At 31.1% G+C, this 23,142-nt stretch overlaps 1 protein-coding gene across 1 annotated transcript; it reads right to left on the reverse strand.

Annotated features, from left to right (window-relative positions):
- Positions 1-820: 820 nt before the first annotated feature.
- On the reverse strand, positions 821-21,597 carry LOC145319947 (uncharacterized). Its single transcript, XM_080162347.1, has 14 exons — positions 21,482-21,597; positions 20,949-21,066; positions 17,901-17,977; positions 17,156-17,199; positions 16,650-16,737; positions 16,438-16,477; positions 12,400-12,502; positions 9,226-9,313; positions 6,376-6,487; positions 5,974-6,117; positions 5,468-5,575; positions 4,079-4,208; positions 3,587-3,695; positions 821-882 (listed from the first exon to the last, which is right to left on the reverse strand). The coding sequence occupies exons 2-14, from the start codon at positions 21,056-21,058 to the stop codon at positions 821-823; spliced, it is 1,215 nt and encodes a 404-aa protein (XP_080018473.1). The 5' UTR covers positions 21,059-21,066; positions 21,482-21,597.
- Between the last annotated feature and the right edge of the window lie 1,545 nt (positions 21,598-23,142).

The following is a 23,142-nucleotide window of genomic DNA, read 5'->3' on the forward strand; positions in this document are numbered from 1 at the left end:
TTAAACTATATATATTCCTGAATATAACCAGGTGATCCAGTCCAATCTCAAGAAATCCAGAAACCTTATCAAAGGAATATTATATTAACACAATAAAACTAATATAAAAAAAATACGATTAATTTCTCTAAAATCGATTGTAATTACAAATAACAAAATGTCTTTATGGTACCCTCAGTTATATATTGGTTGTTCTAAAATATTAGTGTCAAAACTTGTTAGTCAATAATTTTTAATTTACAGAAGGGTAATTGTGTTTAACATTTTTGGTGATGTAAATCAATTCATCGTCTTATCCCTTAAGATCCCTGTAAGTATTAAAGCTTATATAAAAGTTAATCTAATTTTTTGATAAGATTTTAAACTACAAGTAACATGATACATATTTATATTTAATTGACCTGTGCGTCTTTAGCCACAGAAAGACTGAAATTAGTAGTTCCCATTCCTGCTCTGTTCTTAGCTATACAGCTGTAGGATCCATTTTCTCCTAGATAGATAAATAGATAGTAGGAAAGATAGATAAATAGATTAATTAGTAGTACCCATTCCTGCTCTGTTCTTAGCTATACAGCTGTAGGATCCATTTTCTCCTAGATAGATAGATAAGTAGATTAATTAGTAGTGCCCATTACTGCTCTGTTCTTAGCTATACAGCTGTAGGATCCATTTTCTCCTAGATAGATAAATAGATAGTAGGAAAGATAGATTAATAGATTAATAAGTAGTGCCTATTCCTGCTCTGTTCTTAGCTATACAGCTATAAGATCCATTTTCTCCTAGATAGATAAATAGATAGTAGGAAAGATAGAATAATAGATTAATTCGTAGTGCCTATTCCTGCTCTGTTCTTAGCTATACAGCTGTAGGATCCATTTTCTCCTAGATAGATAGGTAGATATTTGGATGGATAATAAATAACATAGATTACAAAATTACATTGTTTGTAGGTTTTTATTTTTAACTTTATAGATAGAAATATAAAATGCTAGTTATATATAAAATACACTGCTATATAGCCAGATAGTAAAATACTAAGCCAGCTAAAAAGATAGATAAATACAAAGCTAGCTAACTATATAGATAGATAAATATAAAGCTAGCTAGCTATAATAAATAAAAGTAAGCAAGCTAAATAGATCGTTAGCTATCTATAAAATTAGGTAGTTAGATAGATATATAACTTACGATAGAGATTATATATAGAGATTAAGCTAACTAATTGGATAGATAGATAATTGAAAGCTAGCTAGCTAGATAAATACAAAGCCAGATAGATAGATAATTTAAAGCTAGCTAGCTAGATAAATACAAAGCTAGATAGATAGATAAATACAAAGCTAGCTAGCTAGATAAATACAAAGCTAGCTAGCTAGATAAATACAAAGCTAGATAGATAGATAATTGAAAGCTAGCTAGCTAGATAAATACAAAGCTAGCTAGATAGATAAATACAAAGCTAGATAGATAGATAAATACAAAGCTAGATAGATAGATAAATACAAAGCTAGCTAGATAGATAAATACAAAGCTAGCTAGCTAGATAAATACAAAGCTAGATAGATAGATAAATACAAAGCTAGATAGATAGATAAATACAAAGCTAGATAAATACAAAGCTAGATAGATAGATAAATACAAAGCTAGATAGATAGATAAATACAAAGCTAGATAAATACAAAGCTAGATAGATAGATAAATACAAAGCCAGATAGATAGATAAATACAAAGCTAGCTAGCTAGATAAATACAAAGCTAGCTAGATAGATAAATACAAAGCTAGATAGATAGATAAATACAAAGCTAGCTAGCTAGATAAATACAAAGCTAGATAGATAGATAAATACAAAGCTAGATAGATAGATAATTGAAAGCTAGCTAGCTAGATAAATACAAAGCTAGATAGATAGATAAATACAAAGCTAGATAGATAGATAAATACAAAGCTAGATAAATACAAAGCCAGATAGATAGATAAATACAAAGCTAGATAGATAGATAAATACAAAGCTAGCTAGATAGATAAATACAAAGCTAGATAGATAGATAAATACAAAGCTAGATAGATAGATAAATACAAAGCTAGATAAATACAAAGCTAGCTAGATAGATAAATACAAAGCTAGATAGATAGATAAATACAAAGCTAGATAGATAGATAAATACAAAGCTAGATAAATACAAAGCCAGATAGATAGATAAATACAAAGCTAGATAGATAGATAAATACAAAGCTAGCTAGATAGATAAATACAAAGCTAGATAGATAGATAAATACAAAGCTAGATAGATAGATAATTGAAAGCTAGCTAGCTAGATAAATACAAAGCTAGATAGATAGATAAATACACAGCTAGATAGATAGATAATTGAAAGCTAGCTAGATAGATAAATACAAAGCTAAAAAGATAGATACACAGTGATGCATATAAAAAAGTAATTTCTGAGGAAGATAAAGAAAAGTTGAGATTAATGCAATCTTTTACCCATAACTCTCACTTTATCTTTCTTTCTTTTCTTCTCTCTTTTACATTTCTCTCTCTCTTTTCTTTTTCTTTCTTTTCTCTTACTTTTTATTTGTCTTTCTTTTTTCTCACTTTTAATATTTTTTCTCTTTATCGTTTACTCATAATTATCATTTTCTATCTTTTTTCTCTTTATTTCTTCTTTTTTTTTCTTTTTTTCTCTCTTTCTTTCTTTTTTCTTACATTCTTAATACTTGTTACTCATAACTCTCACTTTATCTCTCTTTTTCTCTTTCTCTTTGTCTTCTTTTCTTAAATATTTATTACTCATAACTCTCACTTTATCTCTCCTTTTCTCTTTCTCTTTTTCAACTTTTCTCAAATATCCTTTAAACAATACTCTCACTTTATTTCTCCCTTTCTTTTTCTATCTTTTATTTTCCTGTAGTAGGTAGACATACAGATAGACATCCTGTTACAATAGTATATCGAATTATAACCCAATGATTTTACAATCACGAGGACTAATAGTTTTACCACATCCATCATTTTCGTAGACACAATATACGTAAAACTGTTTAAAAGAAAAAGTAACAATATATTGTGGGGGACTTTTTTTGGTGGAGGGCGGATGTTTGGGAGTGTTCGACTCCCAAAGAAAATAGCTTAAAACAACCACAGGACCAGATGGTATATTTCCTGAAGAGTAAGGCCCAATCGGTTCAGTGGTTTGAGATCTAAGCTTCAGACAGACAGACACCGTTCTACTTTAAATTATAGATATGTAGTGTTATGATTTTAGTATTATTAACAGTCTGTAATTTTAAATATTGTCCTGCCCTCACTAATCAACTGGGATCGAAAGTTTCCCCCAAGGTGCCAAGTCGAACACTTACCTCATTTTGAAATAAATGAAAATAAAGGAAGGGCAGTTTTACGTTTGTTTCTTGTTTATTTTAGGTTACGTTAGGTAGTCAGTGCTAGTTGGCTCCAAAGGGTTAGGGTAAGGTGTCAGACAATGACATATGAAAAAAACTAAACTGCACTTATTTTCAAATATTGTTAGTGGGGTTTCAGTGTACGACTGGCACTTTAGGATAAAGCACCAAACATAATTTTACCTGCCGTGACATTTCTAATCATTAGTTCACTCCTATAGCTCAAGTCTCCGTCAAAGAAATGTTCCACTCCGTATTTTTCAGATTCGGCACCCGTGGCTCCTCGTTTTATCTACATAAATATATCCTATATTACATTAAGTATTAAGATTTTTTTCTGAAGCTCAAGATTTCAATAAATTCTTAACTGACGGCGTTCTCCTTTCAAGAGAAGCTTTATATAGGACATGGGATGGTTTTAGGCTATTTTCTTTTTAGAATAAAGCCTTAGGATGATTTTTAGCCAATTTTCTGTCACCTTCTTACCATTTTGAATAGGAGCCCTTATGCTAGAGGTTAAGCCGCTAGTATATAAATACAGTACGACAGAAGGCCATCTTTCTACTTTGCATTATAGATATATTGTTTTTTTAAGTTCACATTTGTAGCTGATATATGAGATATTATGCTGCACATAACTTTTATAATTGCAATCAATCAATCAAATAAAATGACCTGAGAACCGGTGGCGATGTATTGAAATGGCGGGAAATTTCCCGAATCTTCGCCAAGAAGTCGGATCTGGTCCCCTTCGTAGCTCCAGACTATTGTTGGGGCGGGGTCGGATATTACGGAGCATTTTAACCTACAAGAAATTTTATTATTTTAATCTACCAAGGACCAATGTTTAAAATTAAACAGTATCGAAAACGATATTATTTAACATAGAATAATAATACTTGTATGCATTGTAAAGAGTAAGATATATTAATTTTCGTTGTCTTCTACCTCCTTGTAAATATGAAGAATACAAAAATAGGTTTACATTTAAAAGATGTTTGAGTGTACTAATACAAAGTATGTAATGGTTCATTCTAAAAGGGGAATATTGAAAAAGCGGAAAAAGCAGTTGCTACTTAAAATGTACATAAATATACATAATAGCGTTATACAACAGAGAGTGAGTGAGGCAGTGAGGGAAGCAGATACTTATAGAGATGCTAATCATCATTTAAAAATGATATCTAAACGTTATATAGCATTATCCACTTCAGCTATATTTTTAAAATCATTTTTTTTATTTATTAAAGCCACTTAACCTTTACTAAGCTGGTTTTGCGGAAATTTATCTAGAAAAACTTATTAAATTTATTTTATAGTTCAACTATTTTGTCAAAAACCTAATTATCGGGCAAGAGAAGGATATGGAATAGTTATTTTACGTGAATAATAAAATAAAAAATTAAAAGATTACAACTAGTTTTGTTAGACCGAGCGGCCGAAGGCCCGGGCCAACAAAACTGGTTTTAATTTTATGATTTTTATTTTAATATTCGTGGAATATTGTAAAATGCTCTTTTGACCTAAAGTTGTTACAATAAATATTGTTTAGTTACCATTACACAGTCACTTAAGGTTAATAAGTCCATTTTAAAACATGTATTCAAACACCTAACCTTTCAGTTTTAAAGGACTCACTTTAGATATATAATAGATAGATAGTTGTTATATCTGGTAATATTTTTAATAATAGTGTCAAAACTAGGTGTAAGTAAACGCATCTATTAACCCGTTGTATCATTACTGGGCATATTAACCTTATTTTTGTCGCAATTGATATTTATCTCACAGGGAGGGATGGGACATTAGGCTGTTTATCATACTGGTCCCTAAAGTCTTATAATAACATTTTCTTATTAATTGGCTTAACAACCTTGGGGACTTTTATTGAATTTTGATTGGTTGGTTTATTAGATCAATGTCCCAACGTTTAACTACTAATTGTAATCTACAGAAGGGGCAATTTTGTGCTTCATCGTTGGAGATGTACATTAATTTAATGGTCAATGTCTTATCCCTTTAGATCCCTGTATTTGTAATTTAGGTAGATAGAAAGATAATTACCTAACAGTGTCGCCAGACTCAGCAACTAGCGCCACACTTTGCTGGTTCATATCTGGCAGGCAAGCCAGCTCAGGTACACTCAAACTACTCAACTTTGACGAAAATAATCTGGAAACAGTCCAGTTTTATTAGCGGCTTAGCTACTCAGTTTTTAAATAAATGATGATAATCAAACATAATGTTACGATAAACAGTTAGAATGTAAAGATAAAGATTGTTTGATCAAATGGTTGATTAATTTTATCCATGCAATGCAGTTAATTAAGCAAGATAAGATCTAAGAAATAAAAGCATCTGATTAAAGGTTGATTTGAAAACCTGGATTACTTCCAGATGACAACTACCTGGCCAATGCCCTAGAATATTTGATTTTTATGAATTAAATCTTACTTAATAAAGGCCATAATTACGTGACCAATTGTCAAACAGACAAGACCCTATCTCTTATGATTTGTGCCCGTAAATGAATCAAGGCATTTCCCCCACTTTTAGTTAAGATAACCAACGATAACTTCTTTAATATGATTTGATTATGATCCGAACACGAATCAACATATAGTCGTGTTATAAAACTGTTCCTGGGAGGGCTGTGGCACTGTGGTTCCACTCCCAGCGGTACATTACTGGTCTCCAACCATTGTTTAAACATTCTAATTTTTTATGATTGTTCTTATTTGGAAATATATTTTTTTAATGTTAAATTATGCATGTTAGAATTGTCCTATCGATTTCAAACTTTGTATGATGATTTCTGTAACAGTTCATTTCAATTTAGAAAGCACAATAGCACAATTGTACATACGTCTATTTTAAACAATGATACCTAGGACAACTACCAAAATAAATATGCTCCAAATAACTGTAAATATTACCATTTATCTGCTATTGACTTTTTATAAGAACCATTCCTGAGTTTACAATCACAATGCCAGGGATTATCCTGGATGGAGAGCCCATGTAGGCTGGCGGGTAGACCTCCGGGCAGGCTAGCAAGCTTGTTAGAGTTCAGCTTTAGTCTCTCTAAAAAAAATAATTATCATAGAACGTTTTTAGCACATCAAAAAATTTAAAGTCACCATGTCATTCTTTTAAAAACCTAAAAAATAATTTTGAGATGGGTGTAACTGTAGGGGTGTGTGACCTTTAAGACTCGGTGGTTTAATAAAAACGTTAAAAATACATGATCATCAGATATTTTAAGTTGACACTTCTTGATTAAATTGATAGGGCGACTAAAGGGGTTTGTGAAGTGTAGACTTAAAGGTTGTAAACTTAACACCCTACTGATTTCTGTTAGAGGTATGTTGAACCCCACCCCCTGCCATCTACGCATTTATGACCGTTTGCGTTCTTGTTGTTATAAAACTAGCCCCCATAATATAAACTACTTGGACTCAATAAAATTAACCAATATTCAGTCTTAATATTTTTATTGGATATTTTATCATCTTTTTATAATAACACAATATTCGGTGGGGCATTTGAATAGTATTCTTGTTACTCTTACTGGAATAGGTCAACCAAATGGTCGTCTCCCAATGACCTTGAAATCGGCCAATAAATTTATTCTACTTATATTAGTTGCAATTCTAAAATTTTTTAACACAATTCGTAATAGAACAGGACACTTTTGTTTAGTCCAAAAAGAATGATATTACTGTAAAAAATGGCCAAGATGACATTTGATTGTAAAGTTTTAAAGCACCCAAAGTTTTAAACCATGTTATCATATGTGTTGGCTCAAAAAAAAATTTGGAAACTTTCATTGATTTTTATTGAGTGTTTCTCATTTAGTAGTTTCCAAACTTTTACCCAATAATCTCAATCTACAGAAGTGATGATTTATTTATCATCATTTAGAATGTTCATAAATTTTTATTTTAAAGTTAGTATGTTTTTCAACCTATTTTAAAAAAAATTACACTATTCTAAGACATGAAGATATATTTCGATTTTAGCAATCATTTTCAATTCATTTTGTCTAAAAAAATATAGGCATGAGACATTAGATAACAGCAAATATGATCATAGATATTAAACATACATTTATATAGAACAATGTCACAAATTATTTTGAATCTTAGGTATCACCATAGAATACAGATGACTACTGAAAAAGTTTGAAATAAAAGATTAAAACATTAGTTTTTTGAAAAGGAGGAGTAAGGATTAATTCTTGGCCTTGTTTGAGTTATGGGGCGGGGCATAGTTTTTATTAAAGGAATTTTTTTGATGGTTAGGAAATAGGCGGAGTTTTGGATGGTGAGTTTGGTTGAAGGCGGAGACAGAAAAAAACTGGGAGGAGACAAAAAAGTGGGAGGAGTGAGGGGGTTATGAAAATGTGTGGATTTATCTTTGTCCTTGGTTGTTTATGGGTGGAGATTTAGATTTTGAAATCTGTTAAAAAATGGGTGGAGTTATTCCTGAGATGGGAAAAATTTTAATCTTTATGATATCCTGCTTTGTTTAGGTTTTAGGATGGAGGAAGAATTGGTGTTCTTTTGAATTAACCAAAAAAGTGAAAAAATGTGTACATTTTTTTGATGAAACATGAAATGAAAACTACATGGTATAAAATGTTGACTTATTTGAGAATTTTGGAAGTATAATTTGATGATGCAAACAATTGATTTGAGTTAAAAGATAACCTGAATATCAAAGAAGCTTAATCCTTTGAAATGTTAACTGTGTTTTAAAAGTTTTTTTATAAAAATTTTGCAAATGCACACAGTTAATTTGAGTTTAAAGAAATGTTCAGAAATAAAATATTTTTTACAAACTAAATGATGAGGGTTTTTTAGTAGATCTCTGAAACTGCAAACAAATGTTATGTGTTGAAAAAGAAATTTGTTGGAAAGATGGGTCTTGTTTTTATTTTATTTATCATTGATTGTCTTATCCCCTAAGATTACTGTATTAAACCCATATCCTCACTAGTTTACCTGGATAATTTATCAGCAAAATATATAAAGATAGAAAATGTACTTTATCGGGTGTACATTCAGTTCAGCTTAGTATCACATCCGCAAGAGAATATTTCCTTTAGCGGGTGTGAATTCATTTCCACTTATTATCATATCTGTATAGTGTTTAATATTTACAAAGTAATTTGACAATAACAAATAAGTAAGAGATCATATTTCTTGATAAAAGTGCAGAAAAGAAAAGGGACAGTATGTGTTGCATGTAATAAAGTTTAAAATGAATGAGTAATAAAACTTACCTATACTATTTGTCTATTAATAAGAATGTATATAGACAACGTGGATATCCTGATAAAATATTTCTCCAAGATGACTAATATGACGATACCCCCTATCCTACCCCCTTATAATTTTGTATTGAACAATATCTAAGGATATTAGTAGCAACCTAATTTGACCACAAAAATTCCCCCGTCGCAATGTTAACCTACATTATCCTATACACATAAGCAAAAGTATTCTTGGATACATCATAAATTTTTTACATGACTTTGCACGCAAACACACACAACAGTAAGAAAAATGCAGCTTATACCAACAACGAAAATAATTCGAAAAAAATCATGAAACCTATAGGTGTTTTTCAGCTGTCGGTGGTCAACACATAGTAGAATTGATGACCTTTTCATCTGCCCCCCAAATATTATTTTAGATTTATTTCGCTTATTGGATAAACCTATTCCTGAGAAAAATGCTAGTAAGCCCATCAAAGCCATTCTTGTCTATGGCATGAATCATGAACATAAACACACGCAAAGCAGTAATAAAACTTACCTATGCTAGTAAGTCCATCGAAAGCATTCTTGTGAATGGCATGAATTTCACAGCTTGATAAATCTAACCTCACAAGGTTTCTTAGATCCTAAAAAATATAAATCATTATAGTTAATTTATTTCTACAAAATTAGCATAAAACTGTTCGTTTGTCACTCAATCAGTGGCGTTTACAGGGTTTTGACATAGGAGTGCGCGATGCGCAATAAAAAATTTTTACACCTGCTTTTTATGAAATTTATTTTTTAAGTGGAAAACTTTTCAATTTAAGGACGATATCACTGTTAACCTTTTATAGTACAATATTTTTAATATATTAGATATAATAACATCCAAAAAAGGCTCATAAAAAATATTCAGACATTACACAATGTCTAAAAATACCAAAACTCCTAATGTCAAACTCTAAGTAATGTACAGACCGTAATTATAGAAAAAAAATGCTTTTATATAATTAAGTTATTAACACATATAATGAAAAAATAACTGACTAAATGTTTCATGTCAATAATAATTTACTTTTTCATTACATAAAATGAGAAAATAAGAATTCATCTAAAATGTTTCTTTTCTCTTATTAAAAACAAGAACAACTATGTTTATTAGCAACAGTATTCTAATATTAATATTTGTTTTCATATTAACCATAAAAAATTAATGCTAGTTATTATTCATATTTTCTTAATATTGATCATGCTGGAATGGGTATTCCAAATATTCTGGCAACATGAGATTACATGGCAAACCTAAGGAGTTGAATTTGAGTTGCCGATTCATACATTATACATTCAAAATTTTAATTTTTCAAAATTTTTTTAAAAGTAAATATTGAGTTGCTCTCTCTCCTTCATGGATGAAAAAGGTAGAAATTATATAATTCGCCATGTGATCACTACATATATTGGTAGAATAATTTGGAAACCTATTCTCGTATGTGCTATTCATAATTTTATTTGGATTTTAAGCGAAATAGTATTAATTACAGTATACAATAGTTATACTGGAATACATACATTATCATTTTAAATACGATAAAAGAATAGTTATTTCTCGCATCGTATTATAAACGGCTTTCCGCGGATATAGAATGTACAATTAAAAGATTAAAACTAGTTTTTTTAGTCCCGAGGTGCTGGAGGCACCGGCTAAAAGAACTTGTTTTAATCTTTTGATTGTACATTTTTATATTCGTAGAAAGCTGGATATAATACGATGCTAGACATAGTTTTTTCGTATGGATGAGAACCGGTTCCTTTCCACCGGATTCGAATGAATACGAGAAATATTTTTTATCTGTTAAATACTCATGACTATACCAAAATTAGATACTATATTTAAATTGTAATAGCTGAATTTTTAGGTAGATTTGTTATGTTAAACTAACTTTTATCCCAGTATCATATTCTTCATTAATATTTTCATTTAATAAAACTTACTAAAAAGATTTTTTGACTATTACCTTCGTTTTTTAATCTACCGTGCTTAGTATATCCTTATAATAAAGTAAAAGGATCTTTGTCTGTGTGTCTGTTTATTTGTACTGAAGGATCTCGGTAACCGCTGAACCGATCAGGTTCTCCTTAACAGGGTAGCTTCTCATAGGTCCCGGTAAGACTATTTTTGGGGAGGGTACCACCACCCTCCCAAGAGAAATCGAACCTAAAAAAATTACCCCTCACAAAAATTTGTAAAATTTTTTTTAAAACTAAAATTAAAACGCATACTACTTTATACAATAGGATATAGGAATATAGAAAATTTTGTAATGACCAAAATCTGTTGTAGTTTTGGTCTAAAGTTAGAATAAAGTCAGTTGATAATATGTCAGACATGATCTTTTTATCAAATATCGATATCATTATTGTTCGTATAATAATTTCAGTTGATAACATGTCAGTCATAGTCACATTTTTTTTATAATAAACAAAAGATGTTTTATGTAAAAAACATTTTAAATTTCTATTTAAAAAAAGTATGCGCAAATAACAATTTTGAGATAAAATAATCAATGATGCAGAAGAACGACTCTCAGATGAAAAAAAAGGTTTATTTTCTAACCACCCAAAATTTGAGATTGTCCATTTGAAAATTGTTTTGCAATTGACAGTTTTAGCTAAAATAAGCAGTGTCAAAAAGACAACTCTTACAAGAATTATAGTTGCTTATTTTCCAATCATCCAAAAGTAGATTTTGTCAATTTATGTGTAAAATTGATATGTAAATGACAATTTTAGCTAAAGTAAGCAGTGTTAAAAGGACAGCTTTTACAAATATAGGAGTTGTTCATATTCCAACCACCTAAAAGTTGATTATGCCTATTTTGTAAAGTTTACATCAACCCTTTTAACATTTTATATTGAAAGACAACAGAGAAATTCTTACTAGAGAAAAATTTAAAATCACTATTAAGACAAAATATATATCTTTTTTAACCTTATTATACAATAAAGTGCCAAAAATGAAAAGCATAAATTAAATTTATTTTTTTCCCGTCTTTGTTTAATCTGTAAAAATATAGCATAAAACTTGCTCTGTATGGATACTAAAATTCAATAAAGCCATTTACTAGATCCTAGTAAACATACTCACAACTTACTATCATATCAGAAATGTATCCTGAACCTAGTAAAAGTGTCTTACTCTGATTATGACGTAAAAAAAATTATCCAATGAGAGGCCAGTATACACTGTAATTTACCAATGGTAAAATTTATAGTGGCCTCTCGTTGGCTATTTTTTTTCACGTCATAATCAAGAGTCAGACACTTTTACTAGGTTCATGTATCCTCCATAAAATACTATTTCTATTGCAAGAATTATCTATATAACATATGTTAAATTATTTAATATAAACCGTTCTCTGGATTATGAGTTTGAAATCAGTGAAATACTCTGAGTAAATTTTGTTATTACAGCTGTAGCCATAACAAATATTTCTTTAAGTTTGAACTAAATTTCATGTTATATCTTTCTTTTTTATTTCAAGTAAAAAGTTATTTTACAACTAGGGTTCTTTTATAGGTTTTCAAAATCAAGTTCAAAGGAGATGTGTATGTGTAAAGTTTACAAGTTTATCATAAAGGTATCAAAGTGTAAAATAAATGAAAAAATTTGCACTTTTGTTCATCTATCTATCTATTTAAAAATCTATCTATCTATCTATCTCAAGTATACCTGAAATGAATTTTTCTGTAGTACTTGAATAGGATTGGTGGCAAGGTTGATGGATACAAGAGAAGTTGTCTGTTGAAACATACCAGTTGGTACCTGGGTTAACCTGAACACACCAAATATTAATCAACCCGCAGCATAGAATGCCTGCCCGAGTCGGGTTTGTGTCTTCACCACACCACTTCATACTCGAGACGTTAAAAATGGTACCCACTTTTTTTATGTCAGGCGTTTGACACTAATAGTAAGAGTGGGAATGCCTTGTCCTGTAAACAGGTGCAACTCATTACTTTGCACAGTTAGGACTTCCAGATAAAGGTAGGATAAGGATTGGTTGTCTGTTGGATGTTACTCATCCTAATATTCAATGTTAGGCGTTAGAGTAACGCATCCCATCACAAGCGAATGATGCTATTGGGTTCCCTATATGAAGTAAACATAAAACAATGTTACAGGTAAAAACTATACAGTAGCTTTGCAACTAAAAACTTGGACAAAGTTATGTAAACTATTTAAAAGCCCTTAACACCATAACCCATTGTTATTTTAAAACTATTATTAAATAGGTGTTTATCTAAGACTAACATATTTTCGCCCTTTCAAAACTTTTTGAGATTTAGAATGACATACAAAAGCAAGACTTCTCAGGGGTAGCTATTCTAACAATCAATTCTAAAAAAAATCACGAAACCTTTTAAGTATGGTGGAAGTCTATTTTGTTAGTGAAGAGGGGTGGGTAAGAAAGGGATGAAAAGGGGAAGGGGGTTGTAGGGAAATTTTCCTTTATAATTGTTTGTCAGAATATCATTCCCTTTTCCCTAAAGACTTCTAATCTACAAAGTAACTAAAGTAAGTAAGTTTTCGGACCTATTTGTAAAATTTCTAGCATTTTTACAATACTTAACACCATGTAAAGCCTACTAGTAAGTTTTTTTTGCTTAATTCAAATTACAAGTAAGTCGCCCTCCAAATTTTTAAATTTAGGTTTAAAAGACAAAAATTTAAGGGGGTCTTTTTTGTCTACGGTCAATTTATCTTGGGAGGGTGTTGGTACTCTCCCCCAGAATATGTAGTTATAAATCTTTCCAGGACATGTACAAAGTTACAATATAAAGGAGAGCCATATCGGTTCAGCGTTTAGCAAGATCCTGCGGTACTGACATACAGGCACACATCATTAACATTATCATTTATTAATGTTGATATTAAATGTATATGTTTTGTCCCAATAGAAATAAAATTTTAAATTTGATTCGACACAGACATCTTGTTACATTAGTATAAAGATTAAGCAGTAATGTAATCTATATATATTGTTTAAATATTAATGTTAAACTAGGTTCTTATAGTCGATTAGTAACAATAATTTGACAGCAATATATTATCTCATTATAGGCTGAAAATTTACTGTTTTATCCAATAAAATTCATTTCTAAAATCCGCTTAAGAAGCTTCTTAACACCAAATCAGTGCAGTCAACCCCCCCCCCCCTAAATGACCTTAAACCTGCCCTGAACCAATAATAAAGTTTCCTAAAAAATGGTCGATTTGTTAATAGGATCTTACTGGACATACACAATAAACATGCATACAACTTTACTGAATAGCAATCCAATTAAGTAAAGTACATAAGGAAAAAGGATAAGAGGATGAATACTCACCCCTTTTTCATGGTAAAATACTACTTCCCCATCCCTAAATTTAGAAGCAGACGAAAATCAAAAGCCGCCCAGGGCTTTTTGTAAGTCAATCATAAATAGTAATGTGAATAAAAAGAAAAGCGATATTTAGCAAACAGCCGTGGGCGGTCAGAATCAGCTAAATGTTCATTATGAAAAAAATTTCCCCCTTTTTAGAAATAGAAGGATTCATCTTTCATGAACAAATTTTTTTAAACAAAAATAAAATTCTATGTAATTTTTAATTAAAACATTAAAACGAAAATATCTAATCTAATATTCTTGCCCTAAATATGGAAATAGTAAAAAGTAAAAAAATGTTTTTTAAAATAATTTTTAATCCTCCCATTTGAAAAGTAGTGGAATAGCAATAAATTTTAGCGCGGCAACAGCGCTGATTAGGCCTCTAGGCCCACTGCCTATTTTCGTCTTCTAGCTGCTTTGATTCCTCTCTTTTATTTTTTTCTCTATGGTATAGTAAGTTTTTGTCAGTAGCATGAGATTTATGTAACTAAAGAACCGATTGAGTTCTACCTTTTATGTAAGCTTCACATAGGTCCTGGCATGAATTTAGGCTATTTTATTTTTTAGATTTATTTCTTGGGATGGTTTTAGAATTTTTTTTAACTGCCCTTCCCTACCCCATATATAGGGGCGCAGCCAATTGTCTATCTTTAATATAATTATAAAGTAGTAAGTTCGTTTTTGGTTTTCAGCAAAAGTTCTTGAGCATTGCTGGTCCTAATTGGTTTTACTTTCAGGGAAACTTAAACAATGTCTTGGAGTAGGTTTTAGCCTTTTTTCTGACCTCCTCTAACCCTCTCCTATTTGCTAGGGGTGCAGCCGCTAGTTTAATGTATATTAATCCTGTTCAAATAAACCTATCTATCTATAATATATAGTTTATCTATCTATTTGACGCAGTACAAATCTTAAATTGATAATTGATTATTAAATAGTTTCTGAATATGCAAACTTTGGTGTGCATTCAATTCCGCAAATTATCAAAATATTACATCTGCATATTAACTTTAACTATCCACTACCCCGCTAGATGCCTCTAGGGTAAGGGAAAGGGGGGGTTATATGTAAGTTCAACTCCCACTTCTAATTTTAGTTTTAAAGAAAAGTAATTTTTTGTGTTTATTTTCATGGGAGGGTGGAATTCCCCTCCCCCAAAATATATATTCACTGGAGAAACATATCAGTTATATCTTCTGTTAAACACACAAATATACAAACATATAAAAAAGATATTAATTTTCCTTGAGAATTATCATAAGATATTCTAAACTAATTATGATATATTATAATTTTTGTGTAATAAACTTTTTTGTCTTGATGTAGTAATTACTTCTACAAGATTAGTAATTATAACTTTTATTATTTAATTTTCATATGCACTGTTTACATTATTACAATTTTTAATCTTGTCCAAAACACCATGAAGAAAGATTTCGTGTAAAAGTTTTATGCATCTACATATTATCATATATAAGTTAGAAAGGTTAAACAATTTTAAACCCACAAATACGAATTTTGGTAAATAAAGCACACACAAAAAACAAAGGTATCATCTTATGCAAATAAAAAGTTATAACGATTTTTCTGATTTATAAAAAAGGTAGAGATTATAGAATAGGTCGATGTTTAAAAATAATTTAATATAAACATGAAAATACTGTATTTCGCAAGATTTCATGCATATAAATTCAATTTACTTCTATCTCAAAGCTTGTATTCCTAAAAATGGTTGACTTTAAAAGCCCCTCTACTGTACCACCTAAACGGAGCTTCTCTGTAAAGAGATGTCCGTTGGTTTCAATTTCAAAGAAAGACAGACAGCCCCACAGACAGACATACACCGTACAACTTTTATCCTGAAAACTCTCTTGTAAACATTAATTTGTTCTTAAAGTTGATAAATTGTCTAACTTTGGACTGGATAACAAATTTTATTACAACAAGATATTATCTATATTTTTTTCACAACGGCTTAACCTGTAGCCTCTAATCCTGTAGTTCACTATCCTTAGAAATAGCCTAAAACCCAGTCACAAGCTTCCCTAAAGAACTAAACATAAAATCAAAATGTCTACATAACTACCTATATCTATATCTGTTCATATGTTTTATTAGTACATGTACAGTTATCCTTAAATGAAAGTAATAGAATGTCTGTTTGTATGTCTGTACAGAAGGATCTCGCTAACCGCTTAACCTATATGGTGTTCTTTCACTATGAAGCTTTTCATAGGTCTAGCGAAGGTTTCTATTTTGGAGAGGGCATGACCACCCTGCAAAGAGAAATCACCCCTCAACAAAAATTCGTTTTACCCTTTTTCCAATCAATAAATCTTACCTATTTGAAGACAAGTCCAAATCAACAAGGTTAAAAAGGCCTAAAATGTGAAGAATATTTATTTAAAAGATAAACATACAAAAATTTATATTTGTTGATAAAGATAACTAACTTTAAGTGTAAATAGACAACAATATTAAAAACCTTAAGTAAAGCACAACTCACTAATCAAACTCTAAAGGTTAAAAATTATAAGAATCACACTACGCTACCTGAAAAGGCGTTATTTCTGATTGTATGTAGATCACACCCCGCTAAACTAATTCGTTGTAGGTTAATCAACCCGAAATCATGAAACATCTAAAATAAAACAAGTTTTAGATCATTAGCCAGGTGTCTAAAGGATAAGACACTTGACATTAAATACATATTTACCTCTAATAGTAATAAAAAAATACCCCTTCTGCATATTTTGGTGGACACCGGTAGTTTACATTAAGTTTCTGCAGCGCGTTGAATCAATTAATGAAAGAACGCGTTTGTTAAACTTTGGGGACCAGTATAAGTTACAGTCCAATGACCTCTGCCTCCCTTGCCAATAGAAGACATTTTAGTTGAAAATAATTAAGAAGTTTTAGGTTGAAAGACATTTTTACTCAAATTATTGAGTAACTCAGCTACAAATGTATATATTGTATTTAATAAAATAAGAAGTTATTTAACCCGAACGAGCATACATATATTACAGAGTAGCTACGCTTATAAAAATATTGCTTACCCCATTTGGTAGAATTGTAAAATTATTCTGATTCAGTGAAAGAACCTAATCAATCAATCAATATTACTATTCACAAATTTATCTATCTATTCATCTTTATGTATATAGGTATATCTATTTATCTAATTCTTTCCCAATTTTTATTAATTATCTTATTTTCTATCTATTTATTAATCCTTCCATCCATCCATCCATCCTGTCTGTTTGTTTGTCTGTTGGTCTGTCTGTTTGTGATCGTCTGTTAGTCTGTCTGTTTGTTTGTCTGTTGGTCTGTCTGTTTGTTTGTCTGTTGGTCTGTCTGTTTGTTTGTCTGTTGGTCTGTCTGTTTGTTTGTCTGTTGGTCTGTCTGTTTGTTTGTCTGTTGGTCTGTCTGTTTGTTTGTCTGTTGGTCTGTCTGTTTGTTTGTCTGTTGGTCTGTCTGTTTGTTTGTCTGTTGGTCTGTCTGTTTGTTTGTCTGTTGGTCTGTCTGTTTGTTTGTCTGTTGGTCTGTCTGTTTGTGATCGTCTGTTGGTCTGTCTGTTTGTTTGTCTGTTTGTCTGTCTGTTTGTTTGTCTGTTGGTCTGTCTGTTTGTTTGTCTGTTGGTCTGTCTGTTTGTTCGTCTGTCTGGTTATTTGTCTGTCTTTCTGTCTGCCTTTCTATCTGTTTGTCTTTTTGTCTGTCTTTCTGTATGTCTGTTTGTCAGCCCGTCTGTCTATCTTTCTATCATTATATCTATCTATCTATCCTTACAGAATAGTATATATTCCTGTGTGCTAGTATCAATATCTGCAGGTAGAGCTGTGAGCCCCATATCAACACATTCTACAGTAATCTTACTAGACCTACAAATAATGATAATATATGAAAAGTAAAAGCTTAACTGAAAAGCATTGACCACCAGCCATTCAAAATGAAGCTTTTTATAGTGCCTTTAAAGAATAACGTCATATTGGCCTAACATTGGTCAATTAAAATGTATACTGTAATATGTATGTTTGTAATTTCGTCTGTGTATTGGCCTATCATTTGTCATTTGTAATGTATGACGTAATTTTGTTAAAGGCACTATAAACAGTTTCATTCAAAATACTTAATATTACCGCTACCACGGTTGAGTCACATTATTTTTATACAAGCTACAGTCGCAGCCGTCAATGTTTTTAGAACATCTTTTCTAGTATGGGTTTTATGATCCGCAGGATTAGAACCGGTTCTCAGCCTTACTGAAAAATCATGTATAGCATTGTATTATAGACATTTTTCCAAGAAAACAAAATAATACATATTTTGTTAGCCCGAGCCTTCGGTACCTCGGGGTTAACATAACTGGTTTTGATTTAATAATTTTTTAAAATTGATATCCGCGGGAAGCTGTCTATAATACAATGCGATAAACAACTATCATTGTCCCTCAGCCAACGGCAATCTACTTCTTATTTAATCCGTTGTCGCGCAGCTAAGCCGCCATAAAAATGCATCTTTATTGCAGTTTGTAAGATCTTCATTCAAAACAGTCTCAAATTAAGACAAAGGTTGTTATTATACAATCTTTTAATAAGCCATTTTGGATATCTTAATGAACAACGGCCATTTATAGACAGCTGATTTACAGATGCATTTATCTAGGCCTATTTTTTTCATATTTATTTTGTAATTTTATAAGATTATACTTATATGCTTTAAATATACCTCATATTCTTTCATATATTACTATTTATCCCTTATTTTATCTATGTATATTTCTAACTTAACATCCTACATAATGCTGTTAACATCTTTGAGCTAAACTTTTTTAGATACCATCTTTTTGTTAAACTTAATCTCGTAAAATTTCCTTCTTGATTTAAATTGAGCCCTGTTTACAGTTTCTATTTGAAAAAATTATAAAACAGGGTTTTCTACATTTAGGGTAGGTCTGTCCTTACGTCCCTTCGTACATCCGCTCATATCAATGATTCAGTCAAAATTGTCTTATCAAATGTAATCTTGTCATGATAATTCCTGTTACAATTTGGTACAATTAAGGAATAAGCGTAGAAACTCAAAAACAATTATATCTCATTTTCATTTAATTTTTCAAATTATAACTACTAGGACAATAAGGCACAATATATAAAGCAAAGCATTTCCAGGCTATTTAAGAATTAGAGGGGAGGGGGCATTTAATCCCATACAGCTAATATAGAAGGAAACTGCTAATTTACCAGAGCAAGAAAGTTAAGAAAAGTTTTAACTTTAATTTTACTTAAAATGTTTACCCTTACCATTTCTTTTCTCTTCTTTTTTTTAAGTAAGTACAGACAAATAAATAGTGAAACATCATTCTTTATTTATAAACTAGCGGCTTCGCCCCTAGCCTCTAGGGGCTTTCCCTTAAGAGGTCTAATCAAACCAATTTTTCGTATTTTAGATTTAAAAGAAAAATTTAAAAAAAAATTTTTTGAGGGGAGGGAGGGGGCTAGTCGACCCCACTATTTTAATTTTAGTTTTAAAAAGAAAATTTTTTTTTTTTTTGGGGGGGGGGTATTTTTCATTTTTTGGGGGGGTTGGGGGTGTCCCATCCCCCAAGAAAATAGTGTTAAACCTTCCCAGGACCTATGAGAAGCTATCCTGTAAAGGAGAACCGGATCGGTTCAGCGATTAGCGAGATCCTTCGCTACAAACAAACAGACAGACAGACAAACAAACAGACAAACAGACAGACATCATTCTACTTTGTAATATAGATTATAAGCTTTTTTGTTTGTCGGGAAGGATATCGCTTACTGCGGAACCGATATAGTTCTCCTTTACATGGAAGCTTCTTATAGGTCCAAGAAGTTTTTAAACTATTTTGGCGGAGGGCATCCTCCCCCTCCCGATAAGGGATGACCCAGCCCCCCCAGTTTTTTTCACCACTCCTCCCACCTTAAGTGCCACTTGAAGATTCTAAAGTAGTAAGGTTTTTTGTCTGTAGCTCATGATCTCGATTTCTATTGAACCTAATAAGATCTCCATTTTGTGGAAGATCCATTTTGGTCCTGTGAATGTTTTCCCTTTGGGCTTTTTGGTCTTTAAGCTATTTTTTGGCTTTCCCTACTCATTTTTATAAAGATTTTCTTGCTGTTGGGGGCACAGCCCGTAATAAATGATAAAAACTTAATTCAAATAAAAAACTTACAACCATTACTTGTGATTATTTGGGGTTAGGTAAGGTTAATTAAAAGTAAGAGATGCTCTGCAGGGGATTACCCAGTTTGTACATGGCCACTCAGGTTGGGAGAGTGAGAGAAGCAAGGAGGGGGGGGGGGGGAAGTTAAGAAAAAAGGTTTAAGTGAAAGCACCGAAAATATTCCTGTCATAACATGCTATTAAACTAGTTTAGGAGAATCTCACAAGTTTGATTAAGTTAATTTGATAAATTAACAACAATTATAACTCTTGATGTCTCTCTATTTACTGGGTATCTTCCTATCAAATTTAGAAAGTCAATATTTTCTTGCTGTCTGTCTATCTACTAGGAGAACCTTATCAGTTTAGCGGTAAGCGTAATCCTTCGCTACAGACAAAAAAGCTTACTACTTTATATAATAGGAGGATATTTCTATACATATATCTAAGTATTAGTTATTTTGTTATCTGAAAACTTTCGGGCTTTTTCTCAAACTGCCTCTCGAGCATTAAAACAAACCTCCTTAATTTGTGTAAAATAAACTCGAAATAAGGAAGGGGATTGTGGGTTAAGTTTTTTTTCTATGCCTAAACACTGCAGGCCTTCGAAAAGGGCCCTATATAACCTAACCTATTAAAGGAGATTCCTGATTAGAATCTTACCTCCAAATACATTTACAGTACTGTGGACATTTGGAAGTTTGGATTAGGCCAGGTAGTAATAGGACTAGGGAGGCAAGCAGGGCTTGCCATCTTAGGCCACCCTCAAACATTGTAAAACCTAAATAGATAGATTAATTAAGAGATAGATAGATACAAGATTACATAGATAGATAGAACAACATAACTATGGAGGCAAGCAGGGCCTGCCATCTTAGGCCACTCTCCAACATTGTAAAACCTAGATAGATAGATATAAAATTAGGTAAACAAAGATTACATAGATAGATAGAGCAACAGAACTATTGAAGCAAGAAGAGTATGCCATCTTAGGCCACCCTCAAACATTTTAAAACCTAGGTAGAGAGATATAATAATAGCTGGATATATATACTAGAGAAATAGGTAAAGTTAAAAAAAACCAGCAAAATATTTAGATAGATGACTGATAAACGAATTAAGATCATAAGGAAGTTAAAGAATACAAATAAAGAAATCTAAGGTTGTAGGAACTCTACAGTTAACTATTATATTACCTATCAGGTACGATTAGCAAACAGTGGAGTAGCTATCCTCATTCAGATATTTCTAATCTGAACATTTTAAACATCTACATGGTAACACTTACTGGATTACATGATCATTTCCTTCTGAAAATAATAGAACATTTCAAACTTTGCATGATGATTTATATAACAGTTAGGTACGATTTAGCAAGCGTAGCAACTCTTTAATCGTCACCAGAAAGTCCCTACGTCCATTTAAAACATGTTGCTTTTTAACCTTTTAATTACCTGTAGGATTTTACTAATCACAATTATATAAAAGTACCCAAGGTTACTAAGTCAGCATATAAGATAACATGTTTATTAAACTTTGGGTACGAATATAAGTTGCAGTCCATTGTCCCATCCCTTCCTGATAATTTCGCATTTAAAAACATCAATTTATTTATACTATTGACAATATAAATTGGTTTTGCCTTGCAATTTTAAATTGCAATCAACAATTATGTTGCAAATCTTATGAAACCTATCACAACAAGAATGACAATTTCCGAATAACAAGCTAAAAAATATCAGAAGAATAAACCAACATTGACAAACATATAGTAACACCTGCACTACATTATGTTGAAATTTGAGCAAAATCTTATGCAAAATTTCGTTAAAGAAGGGATGCCATTGAACAAATAAACTTATAACTTTTCTTTTATTACTGGGGCGGGATTCTCCTTCGATTTCAAGTTATTTTCTAGAAACCCAAGGACATCATCCGCTTGTAATAGGATACTATACTCTAACGCACCCTGGTGGATAGTAGGTTAAGTGATATCCAACAGACAACCAACCTTTTGATAGCTTTGTCTGAGACGTTCTTACTTGGTAATTAGTTTATGGGCCAAGGCAATCCCTATACTCTAACTATTTATGTTACGCACCTGCCACGGCAACAGTATTTAGTCATATAACGTTATAAAATGTAAATTGATACTTTAAGGAAAAAAAATATTATTCTATACCTATATGAGCAACAACTTTTTATATTTTAACCTTATGTAAATTTTCGACAGGTTTTTAATTTTTTTTGTATTAAGGGTATTAAATCTACGCATCTATAATATGAACCTATGTAAAATCTGTATGTTTATGCCAGTAAAATAAAACTAACACATATATTAAGTTTTTTTAAATACAACCAATTTAATCAAATAGCTAACAAGAATAAAGTCTACATAAGAGTAAAATTTTAAAATAAAGTAACTTTCGAAATGTACAAATCTCCAACTACAACATCGTCCATTTAAAGGACAGCTTTAATCAAAGTTTATTTTGAGTCCGCACTAGTCCTTTAGTTGGTTTAAACGCACACCCCATACATATCCCTACTTCTGAACTATATTTCAAAACTTTTGAAAACTAGAATATGTACATTTTATGCATTGAAAGATACAAATACACAGTGGGATCTTTTGAAAAAAATCGGGACATCCAAAAAATCTAAAATCGACTTTTATCTGTCCTAGGACCTAATAATGGCTGTAAGTAGACAGCTAGAAAAGAAATTTTTAAAAAATATTCATTTTTGGCGGATTTATGCCATTTTTAAAAAAGGTAGTGAAAAATTTCTTTTCAGTTTTGATGATTTTCCAGATTTTTTTACACAATTTTTTCAAAGCAACAAAAAATACATTTAT

This window comes from Acartia tonsa, chromosome 5 (genome assembly GCF_053477335.1).
Source record: "Acartia tonsa isolate MP-2025a chromosome 5, ASM5347733v1, whole genome shotgun sequence".
In the NCBI taxonomy this organism is placed as follows: Eukaryota; Metazoa; Arthropoda; class Copepoda; order Calanoida; family Acartiidae; genus Acartia; species Acartia tonsa.